This window comes from Antedon bifida, chromosome 1 (assembly GCF_963402885.1).
Source record: "Antedon bifida chromosome 1, ecAntBifi1.1, whole genome shotgun sequence".
Lineage (NCBI taxonomy): Eukaryota > Metazoa > Echinodermata > Crinoidea > Comatulida > Antedonidae > Antedon > Antedon bifida.
In genome coordinates, this window is record NC_136226.1 from 6798667 (window position 1) to 6826141 (window position 27475).

The window sequence follows — 27475 nt, forward strand, 5'->3', positions numbered from 1 at the left end:
CAGAAGCTATCTGTTTAAAATGTAAAACTCACTATCAAACTTTGGGTGAAAAAAAAATGTGATGTGCCAATGTGTGTACATGACATGATGTCATATCACTACCATATTTGGGCACATCACACTTTTTTTGTCAAACTAGTTTGACAGTGTAGACAGCTTAAGAAATATTATTTGATATATGATAAATAATAATAATATTGTGTATTATAAATAGTTTAACATGAAAAATGTTTGACCTTGCAAATGCAATCAGCAGAGACATCATCACAGACTCTTTCGACAGTGCCTGGTAACTGGCAGTTACATACACTACAGAAGGGGTATGAATGGAAACCAGGCAAACACTGGTCACAGCGTCGTCCACCTACATTCGGCTTACAACTGAAACAAAAAAATGTGTATATATTAAGGCCATTGTTTATCTTCTCTACTCCAGAGATTCAATAAAGTCATTTAAGATTAGTTTTAATCTAATTGTCTCTCTTTATTTCATTCATTTGTTTATGTGTTTTTCTTTGAATCTATGTGATCTTTGCTCTTGTTACAAAACTTACTTGCACTGCCCAGACACTCGATCACATTTAGTGATGTCACCTTCAGTTCCTCGATCATCACAGTCGCACTCCTACAAAAACAACAATATTTTTTGTCAAACAACCCAATATTAGAATATTCTACAAACCTCTATTAAGGGGACACCTTCGGAACCCAAAAAGGTGTCCCATTAGTAGGGATTGGCCGTAGTGTTAATAATATACTTCCACTTGTTTGTTTCACAGGAAATATGTGTTCAATAGGGGTGTCCCCTGAATAAGGGTGTCCCAGGGGGGGGGGGTCTACTGTATCTCTTTAAATTGTTTGTATACTGTAGCTGATGGTTAGAGTAAAAGAACAGAAACATTATGTTAACAATGTAATGTATAAGTAGAGTTGTACATTAATCAATCATTCTGTCCGCTCTGATATCTTATCCACTGCATGATATTTATTCATGGGATTTTTACCATCAAGCCTAATTGTAGGATACTCTATCTGTGAATTACCAGATCAAATTCATCCTCAATTTTTACATTTTTTGCCTTTCATAGATTTGCTGTATATCATTTACACAGTGCAATGAATAATTTCATTTACTTAGTAAAAGCACATTATGTTATTTATAAATTGGAAAACTATCTTACAATACAGCCAGCAATTGGATCATAACCAAAGTAATTCTCCTGACAGCCATCACAGGAATCACCGATGACATTTGGTGGACAAATACAAACACCAGACACATCATTACATACCCCAGATAAACATTCACAATCTTTTATGAAAATAAACAAAACATTTTTTTAAAGATTTTGGTAAATACCTTTTTCAAAATAAAATTTTCAAAACCAAAACTTCTGTTTGCTCTAAAAGCTTTCTTCTGACTTTGTAAAATGTGTTAAAACAAATATTTTGGGTAAGCCCAAGGGTACCCAACATTTTTTAAAGTTACTGTATAGGCATAAGGTCAAGCCCTCAAGACAAGCTCTTATTCTCTAAAGAACCCCAGTTCAACAAATATGTAACTGATAAAATATTAGATTATAAAAAATTTAGGTATTAGATATAAAAAATTATCAGTCATCTAGCCTAGTAACATGCAAAACCGTGTCACTTAGCAGAATGAGCTAACAATTGGAAAAATAATAAAAAACTAAAGATTAATTTTTATATTACAGAAAAAATAATTTAAAAAAATACATAATGCCAACCTTGACAATGTGGAAAGTCAAAGTATCCAATTTTACAGCGGTCACATTGTCTGCCAGTGAACTGTTCTCTGCATGGACATTGTCCACCAAGCTCATTACAGAAGTAATCCAAAGAGCCATGCAGGTTACATTGGCACTGCTCAGCTCCATTGTTGTAGTATGAGCTGAGTGAAAATACACTGTCGCGGCAGAATCCTGTTGCTGAAGGGCTATAAAGCAAATGAACAAATAAACTTAATTGATACAGAATTATGGAAAATCGAAATAATTTTAATATTATAAGTACAAATACTTTTTTTATAACAGTGTGTCAGACTATTAAACAAAGTCTTAAGAAATAATAAATGTGACTCCATCAAAGATAAGTTTAGTATCTATTGTAATTCATTAGAAGGGGACACCCACTGGAAACTAACAAAGTGAATTTCCTGAATAGTGTTGTAATAAAAAAGGTTTTCTACCTTAGTTTTTAGTAGAATACAGTTTAATATTAGGCACACTAACTTTAGATTACTATGATGCTAGATTTACCTTATGTAAAACTCTTGACGGCCGCACTCTGTTATGAAGTCTTTAGCTCTATCTTGGTTTGACAGCGCGAGCAGCTCATAGTTAAAGACTTCCTTTGGAACTGCCAACACATAGTCCTGAAAAAAAATCATTAAATAATACATATTTCATTCTAGCTTTTGACTTCATAGATTCTAACTGTATAATTTAAATTAATACCATAGCATTAAGTCACAATTTTGCAAAATAAAATTAAAAATAAAAGTGTATAGCATGGTATAACGGTATATCTCAAGTAAGCCAGCAGTGAAGTGTACTGGAAATAAGTATCCTTCAGTGACGGTGGTGGCCACAGAAGACAGTAACATCTACTATAAATGAGCCAATATACTTACAATCCATATATCCCTAGTATCAACTGTTTCCAAACTAACTTTAAACACGAATACTCCTCCTAACAAATTGAATATTTCACTGCCATCTGTTGTTGTAACCAATGCACGACAACCAACCACATGAGGGCAGTATTTTGCTTCAAATGTACCTAAAAGAATGTATTCATGAGTGTATATTATAATTTTTATATCATAGAAACAATTTTCTTTTTAGACGATCTCATATCAATTAAGAGAATATAATAATTATATCAAGAAATATTTTAGTGTATGTTTTACCTGACTGCTTAGTATCCCCAATGATGTCAAAATTAACATTATATGCTGAATAGTATGGTTGGTAATAGTGTACTATGAACATATATTGTCCATCAGTAAGGCTGACATCCTTTAACAACAATTCACTCTGTAACAAAAAACAAAGCATTTTTATTCTTGCAGATGTAGATTGTTAATTTTGTTAATTAAGATGTTTATCATCTTTTGACTATTTTTTCCATCCCTGTTATTGCATGTGAAAATAGGTTTAGAGGGAAAAAATGTTCTATACCTTTCCTGAATTTGAATTCATGTAGTACAACTTTGCATTGGTATCAAGTATGTTAGGCGGCAGCGGTGAGTCAACCACCTCATCAACGACCACCTTGACAGAGGATACCACATCTGGATATGTTGATGCCAAGCATCTAAAGTTAAGGAAAAACATTAATGATGTTAATGCAACTTTTATGTTTTTTATATATTATTTAATATTGTATATTTTCCATTAAGATGTTGAGGTTATAGACTTGTGTTTCTTTAAATAATTTGACATTAGGATAAATAAAATTAAATAAATTAATTATTTTCTGTGTATATTCTAAACACACATTTGAAAAAGAATACAATAGATTAAAACAATTATACTCCTTTTATCCATTAAGATAACTTAAAGACTAAATATTTCCAAAATAATAGTTGGTTTACTTCTTGTTTGAACTTCGGACACATTGTAGAGTTGGAGTCACAAGGTCAAAGTTCCACATCTCAACAGGAATTGCAACAATTGAACTCTGTAACAAATTGAAGTACATACTTTATTACACTTTGACCTGAAGAGCTACTTAAATTAATACTAGCTACTTAATTTTATTAAATAAACTTTCAGTAGGGGACACCTTCAGGACTCTAAAGTTCTGTCTATACTATCAAAGTAATTTGACAAAAAAAGTGTGATGTGCCCAAAAATGGTAGTGATATAACATCATGTCCATATATGGGCACATCACATTTTTTTGTTACATAAAGTTTGATAGTGTAGACAGAGGCAGACAAAAATATTTCTCCTTGTTTATTTCACAGGGCAGTGTCCCATTGTAGTATTTTCCAAAATGTAAATATATTGTCTTTGTATTGTACTCTTTTATATCGAAATCAAATATTTTTAATTCTTTATATAACTTTCAATATATTTAAATTCGGTTTCTACCGCCATAAAATGTTTTATGAATACAGTAGACCCCTATTAAGGGGACACTTTTAGGACTCAATAACACGTCCCAGTGGAGTGTCCTCTGAATATAATGGTTGGCCATAGTGTTAAAACATACCTGCCTCTCATTTAATTCATATAAAAGTGTAAAGTCTCTCCTTAATAATAGGAGTGCCCCAAGTGTTCTACTGTATATGATTTTTTTTTAAAAAGAAACAACAAATTACCACAGCAACAAAGCCTAACAATTGATGTTGAGTAAACTTAATCTCGAAAACTTCTTCTGGCAACACAAACACGTTGACACGATTGGCCATGTCCATAACAACGCTACGACACCTAAACATCAAATATTGATAAAAAGCATTGTCAAGACTGTTACATATACTTAATAGTTGGGACTATATAAACACATTACACTTTAATGAGATATTTTCTGTAAAGTTACTTACTTATTCATAAATATTGAATGATTTCTCTTAAGGGAAACACTTTTTAAAAATTTTAAAATGAAAAAATGTTTCCCTTTAGTTAACTTGAGTGTGAATATGGCCATGGAGTCTTATTTGGTTCTTTAGTAGTTTGGTCAATAATTAGAAACAATTAGAATAATTTCTTAAATTTGAAGAAATTTAGAGATTATACTTCAAATTTCACTCTGCTTATAAGTCTTTTTATTGTTTTTCCAGTATTATAGTTACAGTGTGGCCATAAAAATTATTATAATGGTCTTTTTTTTTCTTATAAATGAAATGTATGCTTTCATGTTTCACTCATTATATTTAAAACTTACAAATATTCACACTCATATGTTGCTACAAATCCATTGACTTGGTCTTGTTCAGTAATCACATCAATTGTATTTGTACTCATCCCTGTACCACCTCCATAATACTCCATGATCAAGACGTACTCTCCAGCGACAGAGATTGGGAAAGATAAACTTAACATCGTCTAAAAAAAAAATTGTTTAAATATGGAATTAATCTAATACCAAAATAGATAATAGCTAATTATCTTGACTATGTTTGACTTTTTAATTTTCCAGTAACAAAATTTGTCAAAATTGACAAACAGTTAAACATAAACATTTGAATCTGAAGACTGAACAGTGATGTAGCCACGAGAAATAAAGTGGTCAGGTTTTCGCAAGAAAAGGGAACAATCTCTGTTCAAGCCACTGGGTTGTCAAAGATCTCTGTGAAAAAGTGTTTAGGTTGAAACTTGACCAACAGTACTGGTGGCTACAGTCCTGCTGACACAAACATTATATTATCCGCTAGCCATACCTGTTCTCTGTCCACTAAGGCCATCTGAGGGACACCGAGTTCAAGTAATATCGTATTATTTATAAACAAACGTGTTGGTTCTCTTGCGCCATCCGAATTGTAATAGTACCCAGCCTGACCTAAAACAACTTCATATTGGTCGACTTGTGGGTAAACAAACAGGTTACATCTGAAAAAATAAGGCATACCAAAAACAAAAATGATTGGTCATATCCCACAAATCATCAGCTGAAGAATTTTTGAGAGTTTTCATCATTTTGTACTGTCGAAATGAAATAAAAATGAAATAAAGGATAAATAGATTAGAATGTCTTACAGGATTTGATGTTGACCAGCTCGACACGGATCAGTGACCTGTTGCTTTAATGTACTCGCTTCATAATAAGCAGACGGTAACAAGACTAAATAATCCTATAAAGATATATCATAATTAAGCATAAATCCAAAGGCAAATTACTGACAAAATTACAATGCTGTGGGTATCAGTGGCTGGATCTCAATGAAAATACAAAATAAAAATTAAGGAAAAAGTTAAATCAAACTGATAAAGTAAAACAGCCATAATTAAGCATAAGTTACAATTGAACATCCAGACCGGAGATGAAATATATTAATCAATTGTAAATGTATTTATTTAAAAAAGTATTTAATTTTATTATTCTATTTATTTTTTTATTTACTTATTTATCTATTTATTTATTTATTTCAAATTTATTATTTAAAGGGGCTTTGCATCTAAGCTCTTGCTTACAGTGTAGCCCCATTCACAACTTCAACTAATTTTGTATGTATATTTTATTTAATATTCAAAATATAATTATTTTATGTATACTTTTAACTTGATCCGAGATTGTGAATAAAGTTATTATTATTTATTTAAGTTAGCCGTGATATCATACCAAAAGAACACCTCCTGTAGCTTCAATGGTGGCATGCCATCGTCCAGGATTTAAAACAAATGGTGATATGTTGTTACCGCCTTCAACAGTGACTAACTGTGGACCAGCACCGGGAAGAAATATCACAGAGACTATTTGTTCTGAACCTGTTAAAGAACAATAACAAAATCTGTTTCAACCTGTATACCTTGTATTGAGAAAGTTAAAAAAAGTCTTCTTACAACATTTGATTACAAAAAAGAAAGTCATTGAAAAAAAAAAAGATACAATAATGCATAAACAAATAATAAGTTCCTCAGCTGGTTTTCCACGAGGCGTATTTGTTTGCGCAAATCCAATGTTCGCAGAAAAAAAACGCGTTACAAGAGTGAATAGACAAGATTTTCATTTCTATCGTGTGTCCGCTGAGCTTTTCGATTAAATTGGACTAAATTCAATGTATCGTTATCAGCTTTAGAAGTACCTATAGTTGGATCAATTGGCGTCAGTTTTATTCTTCCACGGATGATTTCACTTCCGGTGTGAACATAGCGTAGAATGATGCGATACAGTTCATGATTAATAACATCTACCGAAACAACAACAGAGGGCTGTGGAAGAAAGATGAAATAAAAATATTAGTTTGTTATTAGTCAATTAGAGTCAGTTTCATTACATTAAAATAGATTTTTCATCTTCTTGAAAGTATCTGTGTTGTTTATGTATTCAAAGTTTCAAATCAAGAAGTGTATGCAGTACTGTTAAACATCTAGGTCAACAGCGCAATGAGCAATGATCATTGGAATGGCGCTATACATATGGACATTGTCATTATCATTGTGTTTTTTGAGTTGCTGAATAGGTACCAACCTGAGTACTTTCAGACATGATAGCATAGCCTAAGTAAGAAAAGTTAGCGAACACCGACTCATCATATCCAATGCGCACATGACCTCCAACTGTGGACCGACCTTCCTCAATCTCAAAACGAAACTGGTACAGGTCATAGAAAAAGTGAGCTCTCTCAGGTCTGTAATAATAATAATAATAATTCACTTTTAATTCTACCTTTACACACTGAACCATCCATTGTAATATAGCTTAATGGACAAAGGGGAATTAAAAGATGCCCCAGCTCGAACGGTGCTAGTATCGGACTTGCGGTTTATGAGGAGATAGTGGAACACATTTTGGCTTAGTGCTATTATATTTACACACTCAATAATATGTTGTAACAAAAAGATGATAATAATATAAATAATCTTTGTAAAATAAACGTTAAGATAGACTCACTCGTTACAATTTTTGCCTTTGATTCTTGGACGACACGTACATTGACCAGATGATTTATCACACAGGTTGTTAATAGCCCCACCAACATCACACTCACAAGCTATAGAAAAATATAACATATGACAAATATTGATAAACAAGTATCCAACAATAATAGATACAAGACTATATGTACTGTATCTCCATATATCGTTGCATATTCAGTATCATAGGCAACTTCTACAAAGCTCTGTCTACACTATCAAAATTATGTGACACAAAATGTGATGTGCCCATATTTGGACACAATGATGTCATATCACCATATTTGGGAATACCACACTTTTTGTTAAACTAGTTTGATAGTGTAGATAGAGCTTAATACAGTGAGGAATGTTAGGTTAAGTGTTTGGAGAGCCTATCACTTCACAGGTGAAAAACATTGGATACCTCATACAATTTGTCTATGTTACTGGACAAATTATAGATATATATATAGATACATACCAAAATTCAGATGACTCAAAATGTCTGTATACCATAATTATTAATCATTAAAATGCCATGTTTGCTGTTCATAGTTGTTCATGTGGTATTGTAGTAGAGTAGGAAATATAAACATTTTGACCAGAAAACATCAATAAACCTACCTGTGCATCCAAAAATGTTTCTACCAGTGAGTTCATAGGATCCATATTGGCATTCTGTGCATTGTCTACCAGTAACTAACAACTTGCACCTACATTGACCAGTATTCTGTAAGTAACAATACAGTGCAGTATTACATTTCTAAAAGTTGTACACAAAGAAAACTCTAAATTCTTCACCAAGTTACTATAAATAGAAACGATTTCTTATCAAATTAAAACTTCTTTGTATTTATTAATTATTAAAAACGTCATTGTCCCAGTCACCAAAAACTCATGACTAATCTTGGAGAGCTGAATTCTAAACGATAGAGTGAAGTTTAAGCTTGGTGGTTAAGATGCTTGCCTACTGATCCAGGGATTTGCTGTCCTGTGAACAGGGTTGCCACCTTTGAGGACAGTGAATGAAATCACTTATGGTTATTCTTGGCAATATAGTATGACTAAATTTAGAATTTTAAAAAAGACAGGCATTTTGAATCCAGAATACAACACAAGGAATTGAAGGCAATTACCATCTGGCATGCTTGGCTCATTGAGGTTGTTCCCGGTGTAAAGCACATACAGTCTTCACATCCGCTGGGATTGGTTAACTGCAAATTCCAATAAAGTTCCTTACATTCATCACATGACCTGCCAACCACATTATCTTTGCAGAGACAAGCTCCCTACAATATAAAACAGTTGACACTATTGAGAATGATCAGAAATTTTTCAGAAATATATATACATGGTGTACCGCAAACTTTATATCAACTTTATGAACATATTTATGAACATTTTTGGACATGTACAGTATAAATATACCCATGATTGAACATATGTATGAACACATCTATGAACGTATGTATGAACATATGTATGAACACATCTATGAACATATGTGTGAACACATTTATGAACATATTTATGACCATATCTATAAACATATCTACAAACAAATCTATGAACACATAGAATGAACAGTGCAATTATAATATATATACAATTTAACAAAAAGAGAGATATTTGAAAACAGGCCAGCGATGATTCTAAAATAAATATGGTATAAGATGAGAGAAAGAAGTTGCCCCTAGACATTATAATGAGAGATGAAATGAAAGATTTATATTCTGGAAGCACAAGTATAGTTTTAAAAAACATGAATGAAGCAATACAATTATTAACTAAGAAAGTGTTGAGAACTAATTATCATAGGCCTACTAATGAAGAAAATGAAATATGATAGCTTCAGTCTATTAGCAGATTTGAGATATGTAAATAACTATAGAAACATAATATAAAACATGTTATGTTAGTCACTATATATTCAGAACATATTTTATACACATAAAATATGAAGGATGATAATGATGATATGAAAAGATGAAAACATCATGATTCAGTGAAACGGCATGATTCAGTTAGCCAGCATGATTCAGTTGAATGGCATGATTCAGTTGAATGGCATGATTCAGTTGAATGGCATTATTCAGTTTTTTGTTTTTTTTTTATTGATTCTTTTTATTTTTCACATTCATAAAAAGATAAATAAAAAATTAAGTACAATAAAGTGTGAAAAACAGGATAACCACAAGCAAGCATGATTGAGTTAAACGACATGATTCAGTAAAACGTCATGATTCAATTGAATGACATGATTCAGTTAAACGCATGATTCAGTTAAACATTAAAATTAAATTGAATGACATGATTCAGTTAAACGGCATGATTCAGTTGAATAGCATGATTCAGTTAAACGGTATGATTCAGTTGAGCACATGATTCAGTTAAACGTTATGATTCAGTTAAACGGCATGATTCAGCTGAACACATGATTCAGTTAAACGGCATGATTCAGCTGATATTGGAAGCGATGATGATTCAGCAATACAGAAATACTACCCTCAACTTACATTAGACTGTGCACCACAGCCACCAAATGGCTGATCCAGAAGATGTTCCTGAACCCCAGATGGGGCACAGTTACACTCTAATGAAATAAATATATCCAAATTATAATTCTAAATTATTCCTGCAAGTAGTACAAAATGTATTTACTGATTATCTACCCACATTGTACATTCTTTGAAAATGTCTTGTGTGGGTTGGATTGAAACAATATTCAACAACTTCTATTTATTTTTAATTCTGCAGGAACGAGGGAATGGCAATTATTTAAATAATTATTACCAGAAGTACAAATAGCCAAAATGCTTCCCAAATCTACAGTAAGCCTACTATTTACTACAATAAATGCCTACCTTCACAAAATGGGAAATTGTAGAATCCAAGAGCACATTGCCTGCAATCTCGACCGATGTAGTTACTGGAACAAGGACACTGACCTGTGACACGGTCACAATTTTGACGTAATTTTGACCCATCAGGATCACAATCACAAGCTGTCAAAAGTCATAATAGTAAATTATCAATTTATCAAAAATCAATAATCAATCTAAATCATTGAACCAAATTGGCTTCTTTTGCAAATGTTTTTTAAAATTATAAATTTACAGGCAAAGAAGAAATTCTAAACTGCCCTATGATATACTAATAATTAATTAAATTTCAAACAGTGAAGATGAGAAAATCTGTGTTATAAATTATATTGATTCTTACCAATGCAATCTGGATAGCCATAATATCCCGGTGAACAGGAATCACATTTGTCACCACTGTAGTTGGGTAAACACTGACATTGGCCATTACTGTAGCACTGTGACACACCTCCAGTACCAACACTATTACAGTCACATGCTATAAAGACCAAGTGTTAAACAATGTATGAGTAACATTCAAATTCATCCTCTGTGTTCAATTCACAAATGTTAAAAAGGTATTGTTGTTTTTTAAGCTACTTACGTTTACAGTTTGGAAAATCGTAGAAGTCATTTGTGCATAAATCACAAATGGTGCCCGCAAAGTTACGTTTGCATTTACACTTGCCTTCCACAGATTCACAAACAGCGCCCTCAGTGCCTTCAGGATGACATTTGCATGCTTTAATAAGGAGACACAAACAAGAGATTTGTAATAAAAACAAGATAGTACCAATAACAATAGCTTTTATTTACTGATTTCAAAATTATTTTTTATGGCAACTTACGAAGGCAATTGGGGAAACCGTAAAAACCTTCAGCACATTGGTCGCAAGCTCTTCCGGCAAAGTCTCTACGGCAACGACACTCACCGGTGCCTTCATCGCAAACCATATCAAGTCGACCGTACACATTGCACTCACAAACTACAGAAAGAAATACAATAATTTTTATTTAATATAATAATGTATTATGTATTCTTGCAACTAGAGAGGGTTAGTGTTACTTATTTCTTTCTGGCTGTTTGATTTAGCTTTTTGCTTAGTTATTTGTATCTCCATTGAGATCCAGCCACTGATACCCACAGCATTGTCATTTCTTCAGTAATTTGCTTTTTGATTTATGTTTTCATACTGAAATTAATTTGGTAAGAGCATGGTCAATTCTGGATTCATAATTAAATCCGCTGCTTAATTTTTATTTCTAAAGAATAAGATGTCTATACAAGTTACAAATTTAATTATTATTTATTTATTTATTTCGGTTTTACATAAAAACTACATAAAAAGTACACAAAAACATCAAAATATTAACATAGAAAAATATAAATACATTAAGTAATAAAAATTTATACAAAAGACATTCAAACACGAAATAGTCATACAAAAACAAAGGGAAAATAAGTAATATAAGTTATGTTTCTGTATCACGTATATAAAACTATAAGCTAGTGCAGATATATCATAAAAATTATATTCAATACTATTAAGAAAAAATTTGAAACAATAAAATTGATTTCTTACGAATACAGGATGGAAACTTGTAGTAACCGAGAGCACACTTATCACACTGTAGGCCACGGAAGTTCTGTTTACACTGACACTGACCAGCCTGTGCTTGGCATTCAGCATTTACAGTCCCATTCACATTGCATCTGCATTCTTCACAAATATAAAACATTTATTAACATAATTTTTAACACAATGGAAATAAGGTTATCTACTTATTTATCTGTATCATGATTTTTAACCATATGAAAAATACCTTTGCATTCTGGGTAATCATAGTGACCTAGACTACATTCATTACACATTTCGCCAGCGTACTGAGGTTTACATTCACATTTGCCTGTCAACGGGGCACAGTTACCAGTATACAAATACGACTCACAATTACAGCCTATAAAAAAAACAAATCGATATAGAAAACAAACATAATACAGTCAGCAGTTTCAGTATTTCATCTAAGTCAATAAATGGTATTCACTAGATAAGCAGGCCTCATCTTATGTAAATTGTTGTGCTACAAATTGCACATTCAGAGGTGTTGTAGGGTTATTATTCTTATATTTGTTGAGTAGATAGGTAAGGTAATATATAGCCTGTTTTCCTGTCAGCGTTATTCGACGTCGTTGATCGTCAACAGTTCAACGACGATCGTTTGAAAACGATCAAGTTTGTAAATGCCACACCACAAGGAACTTTAGGAGTGTGTTAGGCGAGTGATCGCACTTCCACGCCTCAAAAGACAAGGCCTGGATAAGAGATTTGTATGTTTATATGTTTACTTACGTTGACAGATTGAGGAAGATGTAGGGTGGGTGTTGGCAGCTCTAAAGTAACCAGGTTTACACTCATTGCAATTGACACCTGTAGTGTTATCCTATAGTTTAAAAAGATATAAACACCATTCTAATATATTCAGAATTAAATAAAAATAACTTATCGCAAGAGAATCAGTTGATTACATATGTAATGTGACGTAAAACACAGTGTATTACCATGGAATGTTGCTACAAGTGTTTTCAACAAGTTAAAAAAATCAAATTTTTGCCTATAACATTTCATAACTAAAGCTGAACAAATGACATCTGAGCCAATTGCATATATACAGTGTGGATGCAAGAGTTCTGAATGCTCTTTCTGTCATCAATGAATCAACCAAAGTGTAGACGAGGCCTACAACAAAATACAAAAAACAACAGCCAACCTGACAATCGATGCAAACACCTCCTCCGGAGTAGTTGCCGTAGATATCTAGTGATTCTCTCCGATGGTCAACATCTTCATCATAGTAACAGCTAGTAGCATGACCAAAGCAATTACAGGCTATACAAGTTTATAATAATGATTATATAATTATAGGGTAAAGTAAATATCAATAACATCAATGAAAAAATAAGAAATACTGTATGAGGATAGAGAGAGTAGTAGATAGTGAAATAAAACACTGAGTTTATGATACTGTAGACAAATAAAAATGACAATTATTTAGTTTAAAACTTCTTTCTTACGTTCGCATTCATTTGCAGTTTGCAATGTGGCCGGTAACCATTTCTTTTGAACAAATCCTGGACAACATTCCTGGCACTCAGGACCACATGTATTATGAGAGCATGTACACATAATTCGACCTGGTTGACCCGGTACTGGTGTATCACAACGATCCGCATGACCATTACACAAACAACGCCCTCCAATTGAGATGTCCTTGATACTGTAGTAATAACGTCTAGTAACAGTTGGGTCTTGTTGCTGTTTGGCCATTAAGTGTCCTAATAGTGTCTTGGTCTGTAACAACCTCAGACGAACGTTAGTGGCTCTTGTAAAATCTTGAAGGGCATCTGATGCGTAGAAGTCATTCGCTCCTGGTCGACCATTTATCAATGAAACAACAATCTGAAAATAAAATGGCAAAAATATCAAAAGAAATTCTTCCATGTCACAATATTATGTTTGTCAACATGAAAGCTTACCACTTTCCAGTGAAACTAACAAGGAAAAGTGTTAACTATGACCAACACATCCAGGGCACACACTAAAAGAGATCAGTATCAGTATACATCTGTATTCATCCCTCATGGGGCAATTAACAAGAGAAGGAGATGGATTACATTAGCTTACAACATCAAATATGGATCCCAACAATGATACTTTGTTGGGTCCCGAATGTGTCCCTTTAATATAGTGTTCTACTTTAATTATTAAAAATAGTCTTACCTCACCATCTTCTAATGGAACAATTTCAGAATAAGCAGTTGTGCAAATGACTTGATCATCAGAGGTCAGTTGTACAGTGGAATTCATACCAAATGATTGTACACAATCACTCTCTGAATCTGCAAAGTATTGCCATGGTTCGTATGTGTTGCCAAAGTCGCTTGACTTTTCTAAGATCCACACACCAGGTCTTGGAGAGTTTGCAAATTTCACAATGACATATGCTACATGGTAAGACTGTAAAATAAAAGGTTTTAAATTTAACTTGATATAGAATATGTATTTACAACAGACTCAACTTACTTCCAGTCTCAACATGTTTTATAATTGTTTCGTTTGTCCAATTTAATTATTAGGCCTACAGGATTAAAATGTTGCAAAATACCAATCTAATCTATTTGCAGCATACTTGGGCTTAAATATTAACCAGAGAGGTATGATTCTATGCTACTCTAGTGATCTGAAGTCATGGGTTCAACTCTCACCTAAGAATAACTTAACATTTTTTTGCCAAGTTTTATCAACTGAATATTTACATTTTGCCTTTACTTTGGATTTCTATATACAATGTTTTTGGTTGAATTTAACAGTTTATTTTTTCTTTATATAAGTAAAAATTATTTTTTTTTATTATTCAAAGTCTTAATCTTAATTTTTCATGTTTTTGGGGAACAGTACATCATTAACACTTTCATTCGCTGCGACTCACTTCACTAAATGTTCCTTTATACATTTCTATAGCCATATTTGTTTATCAACTTTATATTCCTTTCAGAAGTTTATTTGCACAGGTTTAGAGTTCACTTAGGCTGTTATTTACATAAAGTTTGTTTGTTCAATAGTTTTGGAATGGGAGTCAATATTGTATATAAAATGAAGTTGAGGTCAGATCTATAGAGTCACTTGTAAGTTAAACATCTCTTGACTGGGGCAGATGCTGACTTTTGCTTATTATTATTTAGGGTAGCCTATATATGATGTCTTGTAAACGCTGAGACACTGGAGTATACAGACGATAATATATGAAAGGTTAAGTTCATGCTCGACCAACGCTAATGGGGGTCTAATGTGAACTCAACCTTAAAGTATGTTTATCAGCTTCTTGGCATTGCTGAATGTGTCTCTCATACGCAGACCATTTCAATTCCTACTACACTTGTTCTTGTTTTTTAGTACAACTCATTTCTTTCCAACATCAGGCATTATTTAAGTGTTAAGTAGGTATAATTAGTGATGTATAGACATGAGCAATAAAGTGGTTCGTAAGAAAAGGGAACAATCTCTGTTCAAGGCACTGTGAAATAGTGGTCAGGTTGAAACTTTACCAACCGTACTGGTGGCCACGGCTCTGAATACTGTTTTTTTTTTAAATTCTTAGTGATTTTTTTTTGTAAAGCACCATTTAATTGTAACCTTTTAAAAATGTTTTGAATTCAGATTTCAACAGTTACAAATTGAACCATACCATATACTAGACAATGTATTGAAATACAACACTTTCATAATGCATGGAAGGTAATCCAGCAGAAAGAAACATAAATAAACCAACGATTAACAATTTAGATAAACTATTTAGAGTGTATTGTTAATAATATTACTTCATTGCTAGCCTAGGCCTACATACTGATATCATACTTTATAGAGTTTCTAAAAAATATGTAACATGGAAAAGGAAAATACAGAAACAGAAAAACTTGTGTATACTACAGTTAGTATTCGTGTTTGAAGAAAATATGCGACTATTACAGTAAGCTCTGTCTACACTATCAAACTTTATGTGACAACAAAATGTGATGTGCCCATATATGGACATGATGATGTCATATCACTACCATATTTAAGCATATCACTATCATATTTGGGCATTTGTCAAACTAGTTTGATAGTGTAGACAGAGATTTAAGAATAGCAATAAAAACATTTACCAACTGAAAATGTGAGACCAGTAAAAAAAAACATTGACCCTGAGAGGAAAAGATTGAACAGAGTAGACTAGCCCACTGTTTCTTTAAAAAAAGCAGACACTTTTTTTTGTATTCGTTTTTTTCCCTACCATTTGATATGCATAGCAATAAGTTGGTATTGTGTAGCATTGGTGAAAATGTTCCTTGTATCTTGACCATAAATGAGCATGTTATCTAATAGTATAACCTCTATAACCACAATTGACAAAACAGTCCAACAGGCACAACCATTAATCAGCATAGTTACATCCTAAAAAGCTCATAAAATGTCCATATAGGCTTGTTGACAGTTTGTAACTGATATGAAGCAATGCAAGATTGAGTGTCCAATTAATAGCCCTTTGATCTGTATACCATGGGTTAAGTGGGAAGGTTATGTGGCTAACAAAAATGGCTAATAAATTATGTACATTTATACTAAAATGCAGGCTATTTATATACTTTTTAAAAAAGTTTATTAATAATATTTATAGAAAAGGAAGTTTCTAAGAAAATATTAAAAATCTGTAAATTTCACAGTTCATATGATTTGAAAAGTCTGTAACAATTTGCTCCAGCTATTAACTAAAACGAAATTAAATCGAAACAAGTTGATGTGCATACAGACTTATAGTAGTTATTGCTGTAGAGGAAGAGACAATTTGTTTTTTCTTTAAAATGTTATAAAGGTGATGCAGTATGTTTTGTCTCTACAACAATGTTTATGTGTTTAGAAACAATGACCAACATTATTTTTGTATTTATTTTCAGAGCCAAGACCCTCGTAGGCAATGTCTATGCCTCCTCTAATGCGTGGGACTGGTGCTATTACAAATCTTGTCATGTCTTTTTTTCAAACAATTTATCTTTGCCGACAATTGTAATAAAAAGAATTTCTTTCAACTTAACCTAAAGTTAACTTTTACTTTACGGTCCATGTCTACCATCAAGACCCACATTGGAAATAAAATCAATACTCTTGCTGCCTTGTAGCTATAGCTACTGATGCTACAAAGTCAAAAGTCATTGCATCCTGATCTTTTGGTATAATTCACTGCTTTTTGTCAGGCTACAGTTTTTAATTGCTATTCCATATTGGATTTACAACATATTCGGCAATACCATTATATGAATCATTCTAAACAATATTTAATATACATCCTAGGCCTATATGTTAATCTTTTTCTTACTGCAACTCCATTTTTCGCCGTATTCGGCACCAATCACACTTAAGTGAGATATTTCACTTAACTCAATAAATATGTAAGTTATTCCCTTAAAGTGTATTCACTTAGAAAAGTTAGGATATTTTTTTAATTTTCAGCCTAAGTGTGATTGGTGAATACGGCCAAAAGTTCGCAAAACATTTTTTCTCATAGGCGTTCACACGGTCAAAAACCACAAAACAAGTCCATGTAATAATATACAAGTTATGTTGATAATGCGAAATGATCCAAAACAACTATGGAACTGACAGGCCAGCCTCATTAGCAGATAGGTGTTACTACAATACCAAAGCAATTAAGAAAGTGCTAACACATGTGATATGATACAATCATGAATGTAACACCTGGTATGGAAATATATAATGTACAAAGACCTTCTATAAAGAAGATGAATCTGTCCACAAGTTTTGCATGGCCTTAAAAACTCTGTCTACACCATCAAAAAAAGTTTGTCCAAATATGGTAGTGAGATGCCCAAATACGGTAGTGATGTTACATCACCATATCTATATTATTGGGCACATCACATTTTTTTTGTCACACAAATAAAGTTTGATAGTATAGACAGAGCTTTACTCCTCTGTAAATTGAATGATGGTTTGAAGTAATGGTTATGAAAGGAAGATGTACATGGAATTGTAGTAGAGTCAATCATTCATGGGTCTGTTCTTGCTCTATATCCTCAATTGAGTCTATGTACATGTTAATGATTTTGGTCAAAATAAATGTTGAATTGAATTCAAGTTCAAGTTCAAATTTATTCACATAATGCAAACATACAAAAATATAATAGATACAAATGGTTGGAAATTAAGTAAATAATAGTTGCATTATGCCTGGAGAATACCATTTAAACCCCAAGGGGCTTGGATCCACCAGAAAGAATAAAAAAGTTAAAAATAATAATAATAAGCATAATGTGAAGGTTAGCTACTGACAGACAGGGACGGACATGTACGACGATACAAACAAGACAAGGACGACAGGAAGGACAAACGGTATTTATATGATTTGCCTAATTAAATTTAATAATAAGTTATTAATATGATCAAAATAATTAATTTACTTTATATTTTGATATTAGATATGATTTGTAGTTTATTTTTAGAGTATTATTTGTTTTGCTATTAGTTATTGACGGATTAAGAGAGTTCCAGAGTAGGGGTCCGGTATGTATATAGAGTTTAGTATTTGCTTACTGTTATAGTTTTTGGAAATGTAGTTGTTTGCGTTCCTAGTGTTATATGTGTGTAGTTCGTTATTTTTAGTGAAGAAACCGTTGAAAGTGGTTGGAAGTTTGTTATTTGAGTACCTATACATGAATAGGGCAGTTTGCAATTTATTAATGTCAAAGATGTTTTAGGGTATTTAGGGTGTGAAAAAGAGGTTTAGAGTGAGAGGGGTGAGAGTACGGGGCGCCGTATGGGACATTGCTAATTTTGTCGAAATATTACAATTTTGTGTACACATAATTAATTTTGTCAATACAAAATTCATTTTGTCAACACAAAATTCATTTTGTCAATACAAAATTCATTTTGTATTGACAAAATTCATTTTGTGTTGACAAAATTTATTCTGTGTGGACAAAATTCATTTTGTCTCGACAAAATTAATTCTGTGTAAACAAAATTCATTCTGTGTAGACAAAATTAATTCTGTGTTTGACAAAATTAATTCTGTGTAGACAAAATTCATTCTGTAACGACAAAATTCATTTTGTGGCGACAAAATTCATTCTGTAACGACAAAATTCATTTTGTGTAGACAAAATTAATTCTGTGTGGACAAAATTAATTCTGTGTAGACAAAATTCATTCTGTAACAACAAAATTCATTTTGTGGCGACAAAATGTATTCTGTGTAGACAAAATTCATTCTGTGTAGACAAAATGAATTTTGTTGCAACAAAATTCATTTTGTCGCGACAAAATTTATTTTGTCGCGACAAAATAAATTTTGTTAGCCGAGCCTACTCAAGCGTGGGACAAAACGTTTTAACATTTAAATTAGAAGGCGGGGTTGTTATTGGAAACTCGAAGATTGACAGCCTACGATCAAACAGCGCGCGAATATCATTTTACGACCTATTCTACACCGGTGCCAACAAATTGTTAATAGGTAAGCAATTTAAATTAATTTATCTACCGTGAGTAAAAGCAAACTAATTAAGCAACAGTCTAATATGGAACTTGAATACTTTGCGTCGAGTATAAGTACAGTTTATACTGACGTATAACAGTTGTATACTTAAAATTAATTCCGATTCAGCAAAACGGAACACGTAGCCCTATATGCCTACCAATTTTGGTAATAAATATTAAAGATGGTTGAAGATTTATATCGATACCAATAATATTGATTAAGAAAATGACAACACTATTTACGATAACATCTGATAAGTTGAGTAGTAATGAAATGATTTTAGTTAATACATTTATTTTAATATAATAGTTAGTATAGGCCTATTTATTCTTATGGGAATGCGTCGTCTATATAGGCCTACCAAGTTTATTTGATAGGAATACTAAATTGCTAATAGGTCTAACTCAAGGGAACAAAACTATGATATATCTCTTAAGACATATATTAATTGTCTCTAATTGGAATAATAGAGATATCTTTATTGAAAAGATATCTTGGTTATAAACAGGGATATATCTCTATTGGAACCTAAGATCTATATTGTAAACTAACTACATCTATTAAAAACTAAGATATTTTAGTTGCCTAAATAAATGACAGTTTGGTACGCCATAGATTATGATATTGCAAATTGTCGTTAAAAAGTTAAATTTAATTTCAAATTTACGTTTAACTATAATTTTACTCTCATATTATTATATATTTACACCCTCGAAAGATATAATTCAACTTTGACCAAATAGTTATATGGGTGTTCACACAACTGACATATGGCGCCTCTCAAGTATCCATTCCCATGGCAGTGTATATAACCTTTCCACCTTCTCCATCGTAAAATAAGTAGAAATGACAGTTTTTTCAACAACAACAGCGATCAAAGATAATTAATCACCTTAAAGGACCAGTTGCCTGGCTTACCACCCAACCATATTCTTTTTGTATACCATATTACTTATACATCATTATTTTGGTGCAGTCTTTAATTAACATTTATTGTACAGATGACATTCGTATTTAAAAAAAGTTTATTTAGCATCTAGGCATGTATATCGTACTGTACAAAGTTTCTAAAAGCAAAACATTTATTTTTATTTCAAGACAGAAATTTAATACTATAGTTTTTATGATACTACAGTATTACAACAATGGAAGACTCAGATGACACAATTCAGATTTCTTCAAAGGTAAAGGCATAGACAAAAACCTGCATGACAGGCTCGCATTCATTTTTTTTCCATTCCCATTTTGTATTGTTATTTTGAAAGAAGCACCTTTGTAAATTGAGTAACGATTTAAAGATGTATTTCAAAATAAATAAGATTATCATTAGTTATTGGATCTTTAAAATTTTATAATACAGGTTTTACGGGTCATATAATCACTATTAGGAGGACACACTCGGGACCCAATAAAATGTCCCCTTAATTATATTATAAACGAAATAGTACTCTTAATAAGGGTTTTCGCGTGGAAAAACAAATGTACCAAAATGACAATATTTTTACTATGGCCATTTTTTTCCTGTGATTGAAAATATGTCCAAAAGAGAAATTGTACTGTATTCATATTTACACTCAATTTACAATTTATCAGCTTTTTAAGGAATTGCTTGAAAAGTGTTTCCAGCAGATTCCCACCCAGCCAGTGTCAGCGTCAATGCCTTTGCCAAGCAGACAGCAGACTCTCACCCAGCAGACGTCGCCATCGTCCAGGCCTTTGCCAAGCAGGCAGCAGGTTCCCATCCAGCAGACGTCAGCGTCTTTGCCGAGCACTGCAGCTGCTGGGTCCTCGGCATCATTACAATCTTCAACATCAACGTTCGTTCCCAGAAGATTAAGGAGGCCCGCATCTTCTTTATCACGGCTTCCATCGCTGATGGAGAATAAAAATGATGAGGAAGACGACTCTGAAAATGACTTTTTACCATCGCGTCCCGGGAGTAGTAGGCAATTTGTAAGTTTTAAAAATAGTTCATAAAATCAAATTTTTCTTCATTTAATTGTTTACCGATTTACAAACATACGCTCCACTTTCCCCATGGAACATTATTTGGAATAAAAAAGTAATTGTTGCTGTACTTATTTCTACTGTGGGCATTCCTTCTCAGCCCGGTGAAGGTTTTGTCAGCCCGGTAAAATCCGTCCAACCAAACCCCCCCCCCCCCCAACCACGCCCACCCCGCGCCTCGCTACTGAAATCTACAGTAAGTTATTTGTTTATCCCGCTCCCACTTTTAACACAAAATGTATCTATATTTTCGTGTAGCCTCCTCTTCGATTTGGATCATCCCGAAAAAGGGCACATACAGTGAAAAATGAAAGCAAAAAAAAAAAGAAGGTTTCAAAGGTTATAACTAAAGAAATAGTAATGCTACCAATGGATTCGCAAAAAGACCACAATGGAGACTACGAAGTTCCTAAACCAGAAAGAAGGTGTGATTTGATCCACCGTAAATTGGTAGCGAAAATTGCGCTCCGTCGGTCAGACTCTGCTGATGAAGTTAGGGAGCAAATGGAGTCGATATTTGGAAGTATGGCATACACATTTCTGCAGGTAATGATAACACAAAAAACACAAAAAAGAAAGAAACAAAAAAAAAACATGTAGGCCTATAACAAGTTACGGTACTTTCATAATAACAATTGTGTTACAATGCGTTATATTTTGTGTTATTTATTTAAGATACTACCTGGTAACAAAAAACTGTCAAAACCTCTATTTTCGAAAAATTGCCAGTTAAACGGCGAGACCGTTCTGTCTCTTTCACCACAAGGCAGGATCTATTCCCTGGCACTGGAAGAGGTAAGTTTCCTAATATTACTTAAACATGCGGAACGATTCAAATTAAATGAGAGGGTTTAATAGTGGTTAACAACCTCATGGACTTACAAAATTAAATAAAAATTTAAAAAAACATATTCAAATTGTAATTATAGTACGCTTTACGTACTCGGTATAGCATTACTATTTTCTAAACAGAGATACTCTGACAAATATATAGTTGTTTATTATGTATTATGATTCTATAATTAAACTATATTTCAGACTACAAATACTAACAAAGAAGTGTACATAACCGATGACGAACCACTAGAACCAGACAGGCTTACTGACCAACCATTGGCGTCTTCGCCTCCTGCTTCGCCATCTTCAGTTACGTTTCTGGTAGGATTTTAAAGTTTCCAACTGAATGTAATGTGTATTATTGTGTAGATGACTTCTAGAATAATACTGATAAGAATAACATCATAATACAACTATTAATTCAAACATTTAGAATTCATTATCTTTTATAAATCTTAGGAATCTATCAGTGAACCACCAGAACCAAGGTCACCACCACCAATAGTAAGTTCCTCTTTGTTGCGACTTTGTGTTAGAATAAATCTTTAGCCAAGTTGATTTATATTTCTATCTGAGTTATTCTGAGTTGTTTTCAATACATAAACTTCTTTTAAAGCACTTTTGCCTTTTTATGTTTTGATTTTCAAATTGTTCGATATGTTTTAATACTCTACTCTTTTAGCCTACATTGTACAACAGACTTACTAAATTTGTTTTTCATATTTCATTAGTTTTTTTTAGACTCGATGTTCTTAAAATGGTTTTATTACCGAGCATATGTAATTCTTATTTTTCCTTACTCTCTTATATTGATAATTTCTTTAATAGTTTAATTTTGTTTAAATCCAAATTAAGAAATGTTTGTAGTTGGTTTAAGGTGCTTTGTTTTGTTGATGTTCCAGTTGACTCGTATTACTATGTATTTCGTTCTGTGAGTGACAGAATTAAAAAACGATAAAAGCTATTCATTTAGGCTTATTATCATTCCAGGAGAATGTTGAACTATCTTCGGAGCCAAGGTCACCATCTCCACCACCACCAGAACTGTCGTTTTATGTAGGTTGGGCTTATTCGACTATAAGTGATATTACTAGAGCATTACACCAATTACATTGCTAGAGTGCTTTGCTGTGTAACCAATCGATTTATATACCAGTTAATTTTTTAAATGTACAATAAAGTTATGAAGTAATCAGTGTGGATAGTGATTATGAAAGTATAATAAAGTACAGTTTAGTATAAGGTTGGGGTGATTAATTGATCACATAATTATTAAAACATTTTACCGATTGATAACACTATATCATTTTTAAAACTATTTTAGAAAGTTTTGACAGAATATTGAATTAAAAATATACCATTACTAAATTCCTGTTGAAGGAGACAGTTTTACGTAATAACACGTTTCTTCCTTACATCATTATTTTGTTCCTCCATGCTTACACAACGTTTTGTCATTATAGGGAACAGAACCTTGTTCGAATTGTTGTACGACATATACAGATGAATTTGGAAACTGTCTACGTTGCAGTCAAAATGACGAATTTGCAAAATGTGCCATGGAAAATAAGTTTAAGACTGCCTATGTTAATGCCCAGGTTAGGCGCAGATTTAACTTCTTTATATCAACTAATACGGCGTATTTAATACAACTCAAAGTGTAACAATAAACAATAATTAGGATTCAGTAGCATTGCATCGTAGCTTTAAACGATTTAAATAAAACCTAATAACCATCTAATTTATTAATATATTTAATTTAGTCTTGTATGTAGCAGTACTTACATTAATGCACTATTTTCCATCGCGCACGGTCTATCAGTTCTTTTTGGTTTTTCTAACACATGAGAAAGCCAAACCCTATGACTGATATTATAATATTTTACTTTCTAACAACGGCAGAAAGAAAGAGACGATTCAATCATGAGACTGCAAGCGGAAGAAGAATTCACGAGACAGGAAGAAAGGGAATCAAGACGGAGAGAGGCCCGTCTTGCAGTCATGACAGATGAGTGTGGGAAGAATATAAAATTCAGATTTAAAAATGCACAGGCAACGCACACGTTTCCAGAAAATGCATTATACAAGGTAAAACAAAACGATAAAGTAAAACAGCCAGAAAAATTAGCAGAGCTTTCGGGCAATACTAGCTCTTCATCAGTGAGAGACTATGATATATATGTATATATAAAAGCCGAGGTCAATACTTTATAAATTCCGTTGCAGGACTTATTCAATTACATAATGGCGCAGCCAGCATCTACAGAGTTATTCTCTGTTAGTGGACACAACTTTTTTACATCAAATAGGACTGACGTGTGTCTAGAAACACCACTTCCTTTATCGGTATTTGGGACAATTCTAAATGTGCAATGGCTTGGAGATAGGTACGACGACTCTGAAGGCCTGACCACGTAAGAAATACATTGACTCTTGTTAAAAATTGTAAATATAGAAACAGTTCACAAAATGTTCATGTAAAACACGGCAATTCGTTTTTCGAGATAGAAAATAAAGCATACCACTAGCAAGCTAATTTTTAAAAAAATCACTAAATTTTAAATCGTTTTCAGATATATGCAAAAGTGTGACAAACCTTATCAACATTTTTTAAAAGAAGATATGGACACATCAACTGAAAATTTCGCAGATATAGACATGTGAGTTTCTTTTTTATTAATGATGTACAGGCATAGATAAACACTAAACCGTCCTGAAATATGGAAAATTAGCAATAAAAAAAAACAAGAATTGTACCTGAAACCTTTTGCAGAAATCCGACAGTATTACTGTTATACATTAGTGTGATAATAAACTGCCAGATAATAAACACAATAAAAATAAACAAATGATACAATTTTAAATGAAAACCTAACACTATCTTTTTTTTCATAGTGATACAAGAGATCGCCTGAGAGAGCTTTTAAAAGAACTGAAAACGAAGGCTCAGGAAGGTTATTCAAAACAACCAAAACTTGTGATGTGCCGACGCCTTTTTGTAGTCGAAGATATTATGAGTCACTTCCAATTCCATTTACAAATTGATCCTAGTGGTAAATGGCTAGAACAGCCTTACAGAGTGAAATTTATTGGTGAGTTACCACACATTTTATGTGTGTTACACTTTCATCGATTTAAAAAAAAAAAATTATTGTGTGGTTGGCAAGTCGTTATTTGTGTGCTTTTTCGATTTGTTAAACTTATATACTGTACACAACTACTAATATTTAACATTTGTTTTTCGTTGTTAAGCATGACCAGTGCATATATTTATTTTTATAAATCATATATCTTTTATTCTTTAGGCGAATCTGGAATTGACCTTACTGGTCTCGGAAGGGAGATGGCCACATTATTTTTAAATGGTCTTACCAAATCCCACTACCTAAATTGCTCGACTCTACGAAAAAGCCAAGACATAATTGAAAAGAGGGGGTACATGGTGCTTGGCAATGTGATTGCAAACATTGCAATTAACCATGGAATTTGCCCCGGGATCTTTGGTAAGCCAGTAGTAGCCCATCTCCTAGGTCTTCAATACCGATCTACCGACCCAAATGACGTACCGTGTATGGAGTCGAGACAGCATCTGATTAAGGTACTGTAACTCATGGTGTGAACCAACATCTTATGTAAACATGGGCACAAAAACAATCATTAAAATGTAATGTCGAACGTAATACGCAGATCTAAAACTGTGCATATGTTTCTTTCAAGCAGCTGTGAGTGCATTATAATCACAATTTTAAAATACTGCCTTCTATCAATAAGCTTGATAATTATTGTTTACAGAAAGTACATACATCAATTTCCAAATTCGGATGTTTATTAATCTTTTATCACGCTCTTAGATGTGTGCATCTAACACGGATGATGAGTTCATGCAACTGTCCAATAGTCTACCACTGGATGACTGGGGCATATGCACAAGTAAAAGAAGTGTCTGTATTGAGGACTTTCCAACTATCTTGCGACAATCTGTCGAGCAACTCGCTGTCTTAAATGTTCACACTGAACTAAGACAATTTGCAGAAGGTACAGTAATTTCTAATTAGTTCCATATTTTTATTATCAAATACTGTAAGCTCTATACTGTCACTGCGAGCTATATATAAATTGTTTCTTTTAAAATATTATTTTGTTTGTTAAATTGTTTTCACACACATAGGTAGAATTTTGTTTAACCTTGTATCTTCTTTGACATTTAGCCACTAATATCCAAAACATATTTTTCAGGTTTAAATGCATTTGGGCTATTAGACCATTTAATAAAGGATAAACAGGTCGGTAGAGCATTTTTCAGCCGCCCACATGCATTGGACTCCGAGTGGTTTCTAGATGAAAACAATGTAGCATTTGAATACTCGGAAAATGGCAGTAACCAACGAACGGAGGAGGAACAGGCACACATGGCATTTGTGCATCTGACTAAAAGTTTAGAACGTATGTAGGCCTAAATTATTAATGCAGTTTACAAAGCTTAGCTTTTCCAGTGCTGTTACTATTCAATGAATGGGGAATTATCGTCTTAGAAGGCTACTGTTGGTTAGTGACGATTGTTTGGGGAGGACGTAGGAATTTATAGTAGGGGGATCAACATAGACGTATTTAACATTAAGGTTTTGTACTTGATATACATTTTAAATATAACTTAGGAGGCGCGCCTTGTGCACCCGGCGTCCTGCATCAGATCCTCCCCCCAGTCATAGAATTCTTGATTGTCATGCCAAGTGTTAAATTAATGCAATGGTAGACCTACCCAGTAAGTAGGAAGTATGACATGTATCATGTAAGTTTGCTCTTATATTTTAGATGGAATGGTTAAGAAACGTGACGAGGGAAAAATAGACCTAAAAGACCTTCTACAGTTCTGGGTTGCGGTTGATGCCATCCCCCCTCAAGGACTTGGAATGGTTTTAAAGGTCTGTTTTGTAGACGGCGTGCTACCCTCTTCCAACACATGTGCAGGGCTACTTCGTATTCCAAGACGAAGCAAAGTTGGGGAGTTGGAAGAAGCATTTAGAGAAGCTGTGATATGCAGTCCGTGCTTTGACGATGACGAAGTCGAGCCGGAAAATGACTTGCCAG

At 33.0% G+C, this 27475-nt stretch overlaps 1 protein-coding gene across 1 annotated transcript in view; it reads right to left on the reverse strand.

Moving 5' to 3' along the window:
* The window catches only part of LOC144839798 (laminin-like protein epi-1), a 66167-nt gene that overhangs the window by 22111 nt on the left and 16581 nt on the right, over positions 1-27475 (reverse strand). Inside the window, exons 2-31 of the mRNA XM_078695300.1 lie at positions 14230-14466; positions 13524-13908; positions 13220-13338; positions 12802-12892; positions 12275-12409; positions 12034-12171; positions 11299-11436; positions 11055-11192; positions 10812-10949; positions 10454-10594; positions 10106-10182; positions 8726-8878; positions 8214-8319; positions 7585-7684; positions 7162-7321; positions 6776-6902; positions 6313-6458; positions 5730-5824; positions 5414-5582; positions 4918-5078; positions 4352-4463; positions 3620-3705; positions 3204-3339; positions 2933-3059; positions 2654-2802; positions 2280-2395; positions 1749-1957; positions 1182-1312; positions 555-625; positions 237-381 (exon numbers count right to left, since the gene is read on the reverse strand). Of these exons, the coding sequence (XP_078551426.1) occupies positions 237-381; positions 555-625; positions 1182-1312; positions 1749-1957; positions 2280-2395; positions 2654-2802; positions 2933-3059; positions 3204-3339; positions 3620-3705; positions 4352-4463; positions 4918-5078; positions 5414-5582; positions 5730-5824; positions 6313-6458; positions 6776-6902; positions 7162-7321; positions 7585-7684; positions 8214-8319; positions 8726-8878; positions 10106-10182; positions 10454-10594; positions 10812-10949; positions 11055-11192; positions 11299-11436; positions 12034-12171; positions 12275-12409; positions 12802-12892; positions 13220-13338; positions 13524-13908; positions 14230-14466 (4236 nt within the window). The remainder of the gene's footprint in view (positions 1-236; positions 382-554; positions 626-1181; positions 1313-1748; positions 1958-2279; positions 2396-2653; positions 2803-2932; positions 3060-3203; positions 3340-3619; positions 3706-4351; positions 4464-4917; positions 5079-5413; positions 5583-5729; positions 5825-6312; positions 6459-6775; positions 6903-7161; positions 7322-7584; positions 7685-8213; positions 8320-8725; positions 8879-10105; positions 10183-10453; positions 10595-10811; positions 10950-11054; positions 11193-11298; positions 11437-12033; positions 12172-12274; positions 12410-12801; positions 12893-13219; positions 13339-13523; positions 13909-14229; positions 14467-27475) is intronic.